At 36.4% G+C, this 14,501-nt stretch overlaps 1 protein-coding gene across 2 annotated transcripts in view; it reads left to right on the top strand.

Moving 5' to 3' along the window:
- Positions 1 to 14,501, top strand: part of TMEM117 (transmembrane protein 117) — a 185,953-nt gene that overhangs the window by 117,969 nt on the left and 53,483 nt on the right. For both annotated transcript variants that reach the window (XM_029963660.1, XM_029963661.1), the window contains exon 4: positions 2,889 to 2,986. In XM_029963660.1, the coding sequence (XP_029819520.1) occupies positions 2,889 to 2,986 (98 nt within the window). The remainder of the gene's footprint in view (positions 1 to 2,888; positions 2,987 to 14,501) is intronic.

The following is a 14,501-nucleotide window of genomic DNA, read 5'->3' as shown; positions in this document are numbered from 1 at the left end:
GGCTTTGAACAACCTAGTCTAGTGCAAGGTGTCCCTGCCCATGGCAGGATGGGGTTGGAACTGGATGATCTTTAAGGTCCCTTCCAACCCAAGCCTTTCTGTGATTTTATGACTGTATCAAACATCAAAAGGATCATATCAAAAGGAACAGTTTATTTTTCTGTAACAAAAAAATCAGAATCATAACATTTTGCTATTAATTTAATGATAGTAATATACCTTTTTTAAAGCCTTATGAGTTAGCTTCATAGTTAATATAAAGTGAATAATATGAATAGCTGATAAAATCATTTTTTATAGGACAAAGTGAAATTTAAGGTTCCATCATATATACAAGACATATTAATTGTTAATGGAAGTTTTTTTTTGAGGCATTTGTGTAACAGTCAGGCAATGTGTGCGATGCAGCTTTGATTCTGCAATTTAGTACAGTGTAACTGTTTCTCTCATGAGACACTAAAAAAAATGAAAGAGTATACAGTGACTGTATGTAGGAGTCATTCCTTTCTGAATTGAATCAGTGTAATTATTGATTAAAGCATATTGCATCTCCTAGTTAAAAAACCCCCAAACATTACTTAATTATATTGTAAGTGGCTTTCCCTATTTTATCTTGATTATGTAAGATGTGTACACACAATTACTGAAATGATCAATTATTTTTTATTTCGACATATCAGCAATGTTTTCAAACGTAGTCCAGTAAAAAAGAGATAAATGTTTGATGTCCAGCAATTGCATTGCGAATACAGAGAAAAAACCCATAGTCACACATTCCTTTACGCTAAATTCTGCAAATTGAATTAAAATTTATATTTTTGCTTTTCTAAAAACATTATTCTAAGAGCAACAATGAGGTTTTTTATGTTTCTATCTAAAACTTGCTTGCTCTATGACAATGTTCAGTGCTTTTCTCCTGTGAGCTGTTTGCCGCACTGACTGTCCTTGACCGAACCAGAAAATGAATTTGATTTCTCTAATGCAACAGGTAATTGGATTTCTCTTTATGGAATGCATCCCTTTAATGACTGTCTCTGCTTCAGCCAATTTAGCTGCAACTGACCTTACATTGATCTGGTGATATGACTTAAAATAAATGCCGAAGCTGGGAGATAAAATACCAACTGTTTGATATCAGAAAGAACATTTCCTGCTTCATCTTGCCATTTTCTTCAGAAAGTGTGTCCATCTTACATACCATTCTCATGAAACATGCTACTCTAATAATTGGTCATAAAGATGCAAATTACATCGTTCTACCAAATATAATAACCATTTCCCAGAAAGCATCTGGAGAAAATACCTTGAAACATGAATAAAAATTCTTGAAATATCTGTTCTTCTTTGCAAATGTTCATCACTATGTAGACTCTTCCTAAGAGGAAAAAAGGTGTTACTAAAGTAGTGAATTAAATCTTTACAGAGGTTTCGTTCAACATTAAATATATATTGAAATTTAGATAATAGGGATCTTATATAAAAGTATCATAGCTTGCTGATCTGAGAAAATATTTGCCCACATAAAACAATTAGTAAAGGTGGTATTTTGGTATATTATCTGTTCGTTGTTAAGGTTAGGATTAATGGAGTCACAAAATCCTAGAATAGGTATTTCTGTTTAACATGTTCATTATCCTTTAAACCCAGCCCTTCAGACTAATATGCTGAGCACTTTTAACCCCAAATTGTCTTGAACCCAAAATTTAGCACCTGAATGCAGGTTTAATTTATTTGCGGGCCACGTATTCTTTTTGATAAACACTGTTAATGCCATTGATTAAAAGTGGTAGCTCACATTCTGGATAGTAAACTGGATTTTTAAACCTTAGTGTGGAAAGTAAAAACAAGAAATTTTGTCTTCAATTTGAAGTTATTTCCTCCTGAAACCTTGTTAAGAGTTAATTTCATACTGATCAAAACAGATAGCAATTTTCCAGTGAGTCCTGATACCAATAGCAGATAGAATTTGTTTTACTTCTCTGAATTTTGAAGCAGGTGGTCACCCTCATTTCCTTTATCTGTTCAATTATTTCTTAAATCTTAACATATGAATTGGTTTTGCACTCCTCTGGATGTTTTGCACAACAAAATTGATGAGTTTACTGTAATGTAACTTTTGGTGCTTTTTAGTAGAGTTAATTTGAAGTAAATGGATATGAAAACACAGCTTCCCAAAAGTACAGGTGCCTGAGGGGTATTCACCCTTCTCATTGAGCTGAAAGTAATTTTTAATACTTTCATGTACCACCCGGAAGTACTGCATACATATGAGTCTCTGGACAGAGAAACATATGGTCTCTTTAGGTAGGAATTATGAAAATGAGGGTAAATATTTCATACTTTTAAAACTTTGTGGAAGTTTTGAGGTTTTTTGTGTTGCTAGTCCCAGGTGCACTTTTTTTACTGATTCCAGGAAGTGAAAGGAGATTACAAATGGCATATAGTGCTTAATTCACAGGCTTGCACTCCCTGGCTGCAATTCTGCTTTCAAGAGTGGAAATTCTGCTGATGCTGCTCTCAGGGAAGCGTATTGCCTCTCCCAGGTTGAGCCAGAAAGCTTTTCAGCCACAGGGGAATGTAACTTATGTACTGTAGGTTGCTTTAACTTTTAGAATGGTTCATCTTTTGTTCTTATCTTCAGATCTCTGCAGGTTTCATTGTTTCTCAAGGAGTTGCATGCACTTTTAGGGGCAGAATATGGAGGCCAAGATACTTTATTTTGATCGCAAGTAACATTGGACATACTATTATTCTATTTTCTAACTGTTAACATTATCAGAACTAAAGCAGGTGTGCCACATATAAAATAAAAGTGTTCTTAAAGTCCTTTCTAGTACTGTCTTTTGTGACACCAGTGCAACTATTTACTATTTCTTCTTTCCCTATAGGTCACAGATATGATGCTTCAGGACAAACCCTACCCAGACTGGGGAAAATCTGCCAGAGCTTTCTGGAAGAAAGGAAACATTCGGATCGTTTTATTCTGGTAGGAAAGTAGTAAAATCAGATTATTGTAACTGAACCTTTTATAGAATATCCAGAAACATATTTTCTTATTCTCAATGGCAGAAAGAGATATAAACAGAGTACATGGTTGAAAAAAAGTTAAAACTGGTCTAACAAAAAATTAAACATTGCAAAAACTGCATGGGTGAACAATTGCTAATCAAAGTAGTTGGTGTAAAAATGTAATTTAAAAATTGATTTATACAGTTTCTTTTGTTATATTTTGGCAGTGTTTATAATTGATTTTTGCTATATGTAGTAATATTTAGATGTCCCATTGTCATTCCTTGTAATTAAGGTAAGTAGATATGTGAATTTCCTTTTGTGACCATGAAATTAATTAAAGCAATTCTTTGAGTTACCACATGACTAGGATTTAAAATGGCAAGTCTGTCTCAGATAATTAAGAAAAATATTAAAAAATCAATGCATAACATTTTGAGGGGTAAGAGTTTATTTTACCCCAAATGTGGCCTCTTCCAGATGAATTCAGGCCAAGTGTTAACTATTGAAACAGAACACAAATTATGGCAGGAAAAATGGAAGTTGGAAAATTCATATTCTCAGAAGCAATCTGTAGCTGAAGCAACCTTGTAGCTGAAGATGAAAAAAATACCAAAAATTTTTTGAACTACATCAGGAACAGAAAAACTCACAAAAATATCATTAGACCTGCTGCTTTTAAAGAGCAGATTTCAAAACAATTGTTACAGAGAAGTTGAAATATCTATTTATATGGGTCCTCCTATGGAAAATAAAATTAAGTAGCCTACACTTGTAAAGTAGTAAAAATAAGCTATTATATTAAATTGAGGCATTTAAAGGAAGTAATAAGAGAAATTTAAATATTAAAAAGAAAGCAGAATCAGATGACAGATTGTCTGCACACAAGGTTTATAAGGAACTGAAGGGAGCTGAGCTGATGCAAGTTTTATTAGCACTTAATTGCCTATTGAAAAATTAAATGTTAAAATTTGAATATTGTTTTGCTTTTGCTGCCTTTTTTTTTTTAAATATAGAATTATCCTACCAGCCTGTAAGTCTGAGTTCAGTCTTAGCTAAATGGATTGAATATATCATCAATAATGGAATTATGAGCAAAGCTCTAGATTAACTTAACTGAAAGAAGCCAGGGAAGCTTTGCTGAAAGAAAACCTTCTCTGATCTGTTAGAACTCTTTGAACTTGTCATCAAAATAATGGATGAGGAAGAAGTGCTTGATCTAATTTATGTGGACTTTCCCAAGGGTTCTTTACTGAAGGCAATTAAGAAAACTAGTAAGCCTAAGTGTGCTAACATTTAGAAATTGTCTCAGAAATGTGTGCATTCTCAGCTACCTTGATAAGGCAGGAGAAGCCATCTTGGCCATGGTGACCATGAAACAATAGATTTTAAACTCTCTGTTGGCAGGAGGAAAAGTGCCAGCTAAACCTTGGCTTTGGAAATGAGGAGAGCAAACTTCAGCCTGCTCAGGCAATTAGTAAGTAAGGTCCCCTGGGAAGGTGTTTTTGCAGGTGCTGGGGTCCAACAGTGCTGGTCACTTTTCAGACATCACCTCCTAAGGGCACAGGAGCAGGCAATTCTTAAGTGTTGGAAGTCAAGCAAGCGAGGCAGAAGGCCAGTTTGGCTGAGCAGGGATTTTCTCTTGGAAATAAGGCAAAAAAGAAAGCTGTGGAGAATCAAGCAAAGTAGTTGGAATAAAATCGCCAGGACATCTCTGGGATGTGTATGCCGTTTGGTTAATAGAGGCGAGACCTGAAAAACTGTTCCAATATTAATTGTCCTGGAAACTTTCCTAACAGAGGATGGGGGTTTATAGTGAGCAAGGCATGAAGAGTTCTTCACGTGAACTTTTAGCTATAGGGAAAAACAGGACGCCAACAAAAAGAAATGAGTTTACTGGAAGAGAGAAAACCAGCTACTGAGGTCTGTGTAACCAGGTAACAGAAAATTGATATTCAAAGGTAGATTATCAAAATGGGGTATTGTAGAAATAATAGGGGATTGTGCAGCTGAATCTTGACTGCAGGCAGAGTGACAGAAAAATATATACAAACTGAACATTTGAATATGGGCATAGCAGGCTGGGATCCATTTCTCTAGTGTCATTGGCTAGACTTTCATTGTATGTGTATACAATGATCAGTCTTCATTGCAATAACATGTCTTTGACACAGACCCTTGTCTGATATAATATAAAACAAATACCAACATGGAGAAGAAATAAAGTAATACGTATAATTGTAATACGTATAATTGTAAATGTTTACTGTGTTTGACTTCTCAAACTAAATAATCTTCCTTTAGTGTGTAGCTCCATAAGCTCTCACTAGCTTTCTTTAATAAAAAATAAAACTACACATGCTCAGAAATGTGTGTTAGCAATCACAGGATATTAATTCAGCAAATCGACCTAGTAATATAGGTTTGAAAGCTTTTATTGAAAATAACTGCACAGAATTACTACAGAGTACTAATTCATGAACATATGTTAGGTTTATAGTGGATTATGTCAAACATAGGTTAGTGTAGTATTCTTAATTGAACATTTTGTACCCTGGAAGTAGAGAAAACTTCCTTCTGAGATAGATAGCCACATCTCCCACACAGAAATACAACATTTTCTATAAGAGATTTCCCATTATGAACCTATTTGAGTTTTTGGGTTTATAAGTTACATTTCCATATTCTATGTTTTTATAGTCAAGATGATAAATTAATACTGTACAGTTATGTTCTTTTCACATATATGAATGTAGTTCATAAATTGGTTTCAAAAGACAGCTTCTTAAAACATCCGTTCTTTTCATTATAGGCTGCACTGAGAAAAACTAGTTAGACATTATAGCTTTCTCAATCTAAATTATGTATTGACCCAAAAAAACAACCTTTCATTAAGTTTGAGTAAGAGTTTTTGTGATGCAGTCTGCAGCAAAATAATTGTATCTATAATATATATACATTTAGTTTCACAATACCTCCCTGTGTTGGAGATTTTTAAGTTTATTTATTAATTCTTTCATATTTAAGTAATTTATCTTGGGATAAGGTACTGACTACTGAACAGAAACCTGGAATCATCTAGAAGATAAGGCAGATTTCCTGGTAAATAGCACAAATAGTATAAAAGAATGTAAAAATATTTTCCAATATTATTGCTCAGAGTAAATCTTTTATTCTTATGCTATAACCAAAGTGAATGACTTCAGTTTGGATAAATGAGATAATAAATATTCATTAAGGTCCTCCGCAGATGGTTTATATTGAGTAATCTGACTCCCAATCTGAACAGGCATTGTAAAATATATTGTCAGGATAAAACCATTCATGAATAGTAATTGTTACCTTTAGTCTAGCAGTCAGGAAGTATGATTATAATTTTTCAAGAGATGGCTAAAATATTTTCGAGAGCATTTCTTTAATTTCTGTATTATGGTTAATACAGAAACACCCATCTGAGTATTATTGGTAAGTTGTACTGTGAAATGACAATTTGTTAACATGAAAAAATATTAAAAATAATTCATCATAGTACAGACCACTGAACTTTCTTTCCTATAAAGGGTAGTTGTTTAAGGTTTCTACCTATTTTTAGCTTTCATTATTTATTATTTTCACAATCTGAAAATATTTTATAAATATGAAAATATTGTATTATTGAAAATATTTGCACAAAACTTTTTGTTCAAATCTATGTCTGGTACAGTACAAACTCTCTGGTTCATGTCCTAAGGAGAATTTTTCCATCTGGATAGCAAAGTGCTTTTCCAGTGCCTAGTATGGAACAGTAAAAGTGCTCAAAACTCACTAGAATGGTTGAAGCTTGACAACTACATGAGTTAGACAAATTTTTGAGACCTTGTTCTCAGTTGTCCCCACTCCTTGGTGCATGAAGACTATTCTGTCAGTAATTTAGGGTTCTCCCACAAATCTGCTCTCCTCAGCGAGCACTGTTTTCAGCTATAAGTGTTACTCAGTCCCTAGCTGAACATGTCTGTCCTTTTCCTTCTTCCCTTCCTCCCTTCCTTCAGCACAGCAATAGCCTGAAATGCTGCCAGTGTTGGCAGAAGCAAGAGAGAAAGGGCAAGGATGACCTGGGGCCATAGGTCAGCTGTGGGGTGATTGGCTTCCAAGATAGCATTTGCAGTTCTAACACTGTCTTAGCCTTTCCCTGGCTCTTCTAGGAGTGTCTTAGGAAATGCAGTCAATCCACAGGCCTCCCGTGTGGCCACGCGGACCATGTTATTCATAGACTACTAATGCATTGCATGAGAGGTAGATGCTTTATATGACATTACTTATATATGAGCAAAGGGAAGGTATGCATATGGGAGGGAGTGCAGGTGAAAGTCTCCCATCTGTCTCAACTATCAAGGAAGTAGCTTGCCTATGCTCGTCTATATTTAGAAAGGCTGTACCATACGTTTTTTCCACATTCTAGTTATGATAGGAAGCATAGGGAATCATTCCTCATCTCACTTTTCTTCTCAGAAGGCAAAACATTTGAGGGAGTCACAGTTTAAATTTAGGAACTCTGAGATCTGGGATTAAAAAAAAAACAACCAACAATACAGCCAATTTTAATTGTGAGATCACTTAAGTTTGAACATTAGGTTTGTTATTTTTCTTGTTCAAGTTACATAAAGTGGTCTCAGCCTATTTATTTTTTTCTGATGGAAACTCCTACAGATCAAACAAAAAATATGTTGTTTCTTACTTGTATTTGCATGAATAAGAGGAGGGTTAGCAGATGAGGAGAGTGAGGATAGCGTGGCAGCTTTCCTCTCACAGTAAGTAGAACACACCCAAACGCATCTGCATCCACACATGCAGCTACACACTCAAGACAGCAACAGAGAGGAGGAAGGAAACTTCTAACACCCCTGAACAAACACCATTCCCCTGGTAAGTCTAGTGATGGAAACCTTTAATGTCCTGGAGTTAAAAAAAATATTCACAGAATAATCTGGTGGAAAGGCAGTTATGTGGAAGAGAGAAAAGCATCATCCTTTAGCTACAGTGGGGTTTTGGACTGGGCCCATAGACGGTTTCAGCTTTATCTGGCTTTAAATTCTTTGAACTGTTGTAGTACATATGTATTTTATACCATATCTTTTCAGTTCCTCAGCCTGTTTAAGCTTTTTGAGTTATATTTGGTAGCTACTTGCAATTCAATAGTTGATAGCCTGTTAGAAAAAAAGGCTAGTTTTTATTCCTACATAATTGCTAGATTCCTAAGTATAGCCTTTGTAATTGGATGGATATGGCAACCCATCTTCACCTCTTTTTAAAAGTATATTTTATTCTATCTCTTTTATTGAGCAAGAGATATATCACGAACAATTACTAAATGTATTTTATCCAACATGTAGCTTTAATAAAATAAAACTTCTTAAAGTGCTGTATCTCCAATGTTTCAGTAATAATGGTACTCCCAAATGACAATACTTTCACAAAATCACACTCTATGCCAAAAACTGAAAAGCTCTAATTCTTAGATGAAAATTCTCCTTGGCAAATTTCAAAAAGTTCTTTTTTCTGAATAGGCAGCTGGAATCCTCAGTTCAGTCACAGTCTTCTTGGAGCAAGTCCCCTTTTAGCACCTTTTCTGTACTTTCTGCAAAGTTCTCGTTGAGCAGGAGACACCTCTGCCTCCACTCAAACCCTGGAAGATTTTCCAGAAGAGCAGAATCACTGATGTGGTTGTTGCTCTGTCAGTTCTGTCTTTCTGCTTAAGTGCTTTACCTTCCTTCCTCTTCCACAGAATAAATCTGTTTACTATTAGAAAAAACATTGTTTTCTAACTTTAGCATTTATAGCTAGCCTAGGCCTTATTCCGGGTCCACTCTAAAATCAGGATGAGTGTAGCTGTCAGATAATATGCATTATTTGATCATATAGGGAGAAAAAAAGTGCTGAAAGATAAATATATAATATAAATACATAGTCAGATAATTTTGATAGGCACCCCAAGACGGAAGTTCTAACTGTTACAGTTAGTTCAGCATGCACATTGTGGACTATTATTCATACAGTGGAAGGATGCATTTCAGACTATTAAAGTAGAAATTCAGTCTTGCATCCTTGCTTCAGTGTGCAGAGGCCTGGCAAAATAATAGCCCAAAATGTGGTCAATTCAACTCAAACTTGTTCCTTTGGGGAAGGTGTACAGAAACCATCACACAAAGACATGGTGCATGGAGAAGATGTAGCCTCAGCCAGAGGTTTCGTGCAAGACTTGATCTCTGAAAGGCTGCAGGGTTCAGTGGAGATCAGAAAGTGAGTGCTTCAGCTGCTTGTGCTCGCAGCCAGAGTTCATAGACTTCGTCATGTCTGGATTCCAAAAATCAATTGACTCTTGTAAAATAAATGTGATGATTAAGGTAATTAAATTATTTTCCTTCCTGGAATGCTGGAGTACTTTTTAAAATTGTATTTCTCCCTAATGACATGTTAAAATTTGTGCCTTAGAATTTGCTAATGTACTTGTCTGAACTCCTGACTCATCTTTCTCATAGAATGGCATAGGTTGGAGGGGAATTTAAAGATCATCTAGTTCCAGCCCCTCTGCTATGGGCAGGGACACCTTCCTCTAGACCAGGTTGCTCAAAGCCCCTTCCAAACTGGTCTTGAACAATTCCAGGGATAGGGCATCCACAACTGCTCTGGACAACGTCTTCCTGGACCTCACTACCCTCACAGAAAAGAATTTCTTCATGTATCTAGTCTAAATCTTTCAGTTTAAATCTATTCCCCCTTGTCCTAGCACAACATGCCATTGTGGAAAGTCCTCTTCAGCTCTCTTGTCAGTCCCTTTAAGTGCTAGAAGGCTGCAAATAAGTCTCCCTGGGGCCTTTGCTTCTCTATTTTGAACAACTGCAGCTCTCTCAGCCTGTCTTCATAGGAGAGGTGCTCCAGCACTTTGTGGTTCTCCTGTGCAGTTGCTCCAACAGGTGCACATTCTTCTTTTGAGGCCTCCAAAACTGAACACAGTACTCCAGATGTGGTCGGACAAGAGCAGAGTAGATGGGCAGAATCATTTTTCTGGACCTGCTGGTCATGCTGCTTCTGATGCAGCCCAGGACACATTTGGCTTTCTGGGCTGCATGTGCATATTGCTGGGTCATGTGACTTCTCGTCCACCAACACCTGCAAGTTGTTCTCCCCAGACCTCCTCTGTCCAAGGGAGAAATTAATGCAGTGTGCCCAGCCTGTATTTCTGCTTGGGATTATGCCGATCCAGGTGCTGAACTTTGCACTTGGCTTTGTTGAACTTCATGAGGTTCACACAGACCCACCTCTCAAGCCTGTCCAGATGCCTCTGGGTAGCATCCCTTCCTTCCAGCGTGTCAGCCACACCACACAGCTTGGTGTCGGTGACCTTGCTGAGGGTGCACTCGATGACACTGTCTGTGTTGCTGATAAAGATGTTAAACAGTGCTGGCCCCAGTACCAAACGCTGAGGAACACCAGTCATCATGAACCATTGATCCCAACTCTTTGAGTGCCACCATCAAGCAAATTCCTTATTCACCCAGTCTGTCTTTCAAATCCATGTCTCTCCAGTTTAGAGGCAACGTTGTCTTGCGGGACAATGTTAAATGCTTTGCACAGTTCCAGGTAGATGATGGCACTTGCTCTTCCCTTATCTGCCAATACTGTAAGCCCAGCGTGGAAGACCACAGAAATTGTCAGGCACCGATCTTCCCTTAATGAAGACAAATGAGTGTTCTCGTATTTTCTGTTAATATTGACTATTTACAAATTCTGGACTGTGAAGTCCACAGGAATACACAAAATTACAAACTTCTTTTCCTAGCAAAGGTTGCAAGACATAGTGATCATGTCAAGTGTTGTTTGGTTTTCATGTCCATCTGAAGAAGCCCTTCTGAAACTGATTTGTGCCCAGTGAAAATCAGCTTGGAAACTGTTTTAAAGACGTGGGTATTTTAGTGTAACTGGATGCACTAACACAGTGAAACTGTTCCACTGACTTTAACGGAATTGTTTAACAGTGGGACCTGAGATCACTTTCCCTGGGAACACTTTGGATGATATTATTAGTCTTCTGCAGGTTTCAGGAGGATATAGCGGTTGTCATCCTTTGAGTGGCTGATTAAAAAAGTCTAATTCCTCTTCATTTCCTGATAGTTCTTAATGATGTGATTTCTGCTCTGTTTTGGGCATTAATTTTTCAAATACCATTTAGCAAAACTCTCCACCATATCCACCTGTTTTCTGGTGGAAACAGGCAAACAAATAGCAACAAAGAAATAATGGTTCCAGCGAAATCACAGCTTGAGATTTGAAGTGCTGCACAGGACTAGAATGTGGCTGTATGTTCTAACTTGTGATGCTTTAAAAGAAGGAAAAAATAGCTTCGTGTATCCAAATTCAGTTATTTAGGCTTAACAAAAAAATGATGGGACTCTCTCTTTTGCAAAGACTGGACTTAAATTTGGAGCAGGAAACTATTCTTTAAATACTGGCAGACTTCATGCCCCCATCCCATTCTGTCCCCTTCAGATTCTTATACCCCATGATCACTTTCAGAATAGAACCATTTCAATAAAAATTATAACTTAATTGCAATGTGCTTAACACAACTATAAATATGAATGTACATAAGCTTATTTAGTCCTTGTATAAAACCTCAGTTTAGATGTAAGGAGCAATTCTTTTGTTTCTTACTTGCTTTTCTACATTTAAAATATTTGTAGGGCTGTAAAATTAAATGCATTTGCTGACAGATATCTTAATCAATGCATTCAATTTATAATATCTTATTTAGGCTGGATAGCATAATGAGAATACCGTGGCTATATTTTTATTTCAGATAATTGCATGTTATCTGTTTGTAATTGTGACTGTAGAAAAAGCAAGGCAAAGGGTAGATTAAATTGTCAATGAAATCACAACAAAAGGTTGTTAACAAAAGGTGCGCTGCAGGTCTCTTGTTTTCATAATGTGTGTTTTGATACTTTAGCATCTTTGCTAGATTTTTTTTTTTAAATCGTGTTAGCAGTTAAGTCCTTACAAAACTCGATGCCAGTTAAGTTTCAGACCATGCATATTTGAGGTACTTTGTCTAACGGGAAGTTATACTGATGAACATAATGAATTTACGATACTAGCTAATCAAAGTAAAGAGTTCCAGTGAATAATGTTTAAATAAAGATATGTTAATACAGTACTAGACGTTTTCCATCTTTGCAGATTCTTTACCTATGGAAGTAATCTATTCCTGGAATCAAAACCACCTTGACTTCAGTTTACTGTTCTCATTGTATTACTGATTGTGTTGGTAGATGGCCGAGCACAGTGCTGCTTCTCATGCAGACAAAGAGTAAATCTTTCTGGATTTCAATGGAAAGGGCATCAGCCCTTGTCTGTGATGGCTGAGGGGGAAAGCAAAACCAGTGAAAACAACTGGAAAAAAATTACTCAGCCTTGAGAATAATCTAGGCTATGAGAATAATCTAATTTCTTTGAGAAAGGCTCATATTTTTTGAAGCTTTTTTACTGCATTTTGCTGTTTGCATACTCTTGTCTTCTGCTTCCCCATTTGTTTTTTACACACCCTATCAGAATCCATTAGTTCTGCCATAAAGCAATTTGAATTTAATTTAATTTATTACAAAATATCTTACAATTGGCAAGGTAGAGGACAAAGGCCAAGAAACAGTCCAATTATTACGTTAAAATGAAGGAGGTTTTAATTTCAGTTTAATGACTCGCAATGGCAGTTTTAGGTTATTCAAAGTTATGCTGAAAATAAAAAAAAATATTTCTTATTTTAAATATACTGGATATGGCATTCTCCCAGTGCTGAATAAATGTTCTCTTTGAGATTGTGTGACTGTGTTAACTTGAGTGCAAGTTTCTAAGCTATTCTGCTTTTTAATATATGGTACTTTTAATTTAGATGCATTGGTTTTGATTTTTATTTGCATTGATACGTAACTATTGGAATTTTGCTGGAGATTGGCTGGAGCACTTCTCCTGTGAAGACAGGCCGAGATAGCTGGAGTTGTTCAGCCTGAAGATGAGAAAGTTCCAGGGAGACCTTACAGCAGCCTTCCAGTGACAAAAGGATCTGACAAAAAAAATGGAGAGGGACTTTATAAAGGCATGTCTTGACAGGACAACGGGGAATGACTTTAAACTGAAAGGGGACAGGTTTAGACTACATATAAGGAAGAAATTCTTTCCTGTGAGGGTGGTGAGGCACTGGAAGGGGTTGCCCAGAGAAGCTGTGGATGCCCTATCCCTGGAAGCTTTCAAGGCCAGGTTGAATGGGGCTCTGAGCCACTTGGTCTGGTGGAAGGCGTTGGAAGGGGAGTTGGAACTAAATGATCTCTAACCCCCCATCCAACCGAAACCATTCTGATTCTATGATATCTACTATAATCTCTGCTTTGGTCTCTGCTATACTCTACTATAATACTATTAATATGGATTAATAAATTTATAAATTCTAGTAAATTAATTTTCTATAAACAACCAACCCATGAGCATGGTTTCAAAGCAAACCACTGTTAAAAATGTTCTCACCTGTGCCAACATTGCACATCCCAAGAGAAGTGAACTCTCTGTTCCAGGGAGGTTACTATCTGGAATTCTAGTTTTAAAAAGGAACATGGCACAAAGATGTGCTAAATCCCTCATCTGCAAATCCATATTTGCTGCTCACAAAAGTATTGTGTCAGTAAAAAATAGCCCTTGACACGTGCTCAGCATCTACTTATTTGCATACTTTGACCTGACCTCATTTATGGAAATATTCAGGGCCAATTGGCATGGCACAGGAAGCATAGGTCTTGGGAAGAAAACAGAGTGAGGCATGTTTTCAATGACAGTAAACAAGCTGGAAATATCTTATTTGACTTTTAAATGATATACTGAGTTGAAAGAGCTGGAATTTAAGTGGGAAACAATAAGTTTTAAATTGAATAAATTTTATATGGAGGATCTGGAGGAAGACAGCACGTGTAATGGCAATGTCATTTTTAGTGCATTAGCTTTCAGGATGAAACTTGTCTCAAAGGCAGGTCCAGATTTCTTGTCTAAGCTTCTCTCCAGTATTCTGTTACATGTAGTCTAACATACTCATGTTTGTAAACTTTGTAAATAAAGTATAATATGAATATAAATGTTTCCAAGGGATTCTTTCAATATTCAAGCTTGATCAAGCTGCATAAGCATACCTCTATAATAAGGAATTTTTTCATTCAAAGTGTGATACAACTGATTTTAATGTCTTAAAGACTAAGGTTTTAAGACTGTCTGTAGCTTTCAAGTTGATCATAGAATTGCTTAGGTTGAAAAAGACCTTTAACTTCATCAAGTCCAAGTACTAATCCAACACCTAATCCACCACTAAACCATGTCTCTAAGTGCCATGTCTACATGTCTTTTAAATATCTCCAACCACTTCCCTGGGCACCCTGTTCCAATGTTTGACAACCCTTTCAGTGAAGAAATTTATCCTGATA

Source organism: Manacus vitellinus, unplaced genomic scaffold (assembly GCF_001715985.3).
Source record: "Manacus vitellinus isolate BGI_N305 unplaced genomic scaffold, ASM171598v3 scaffold_5_pilon, whole genome shotgun sequence".
Taxonomy (NCBI): Eukaryota; Metazoa; Chordata; class Aves; order Passeriformes; family Pipridae; genus Manacus; species Manacus vitellinus.
The sequence above is the reverse complement of the archived record's forward strand: the minus strand, read 5'-3'. Positions and strand labels throughout refer to the sequence as shown.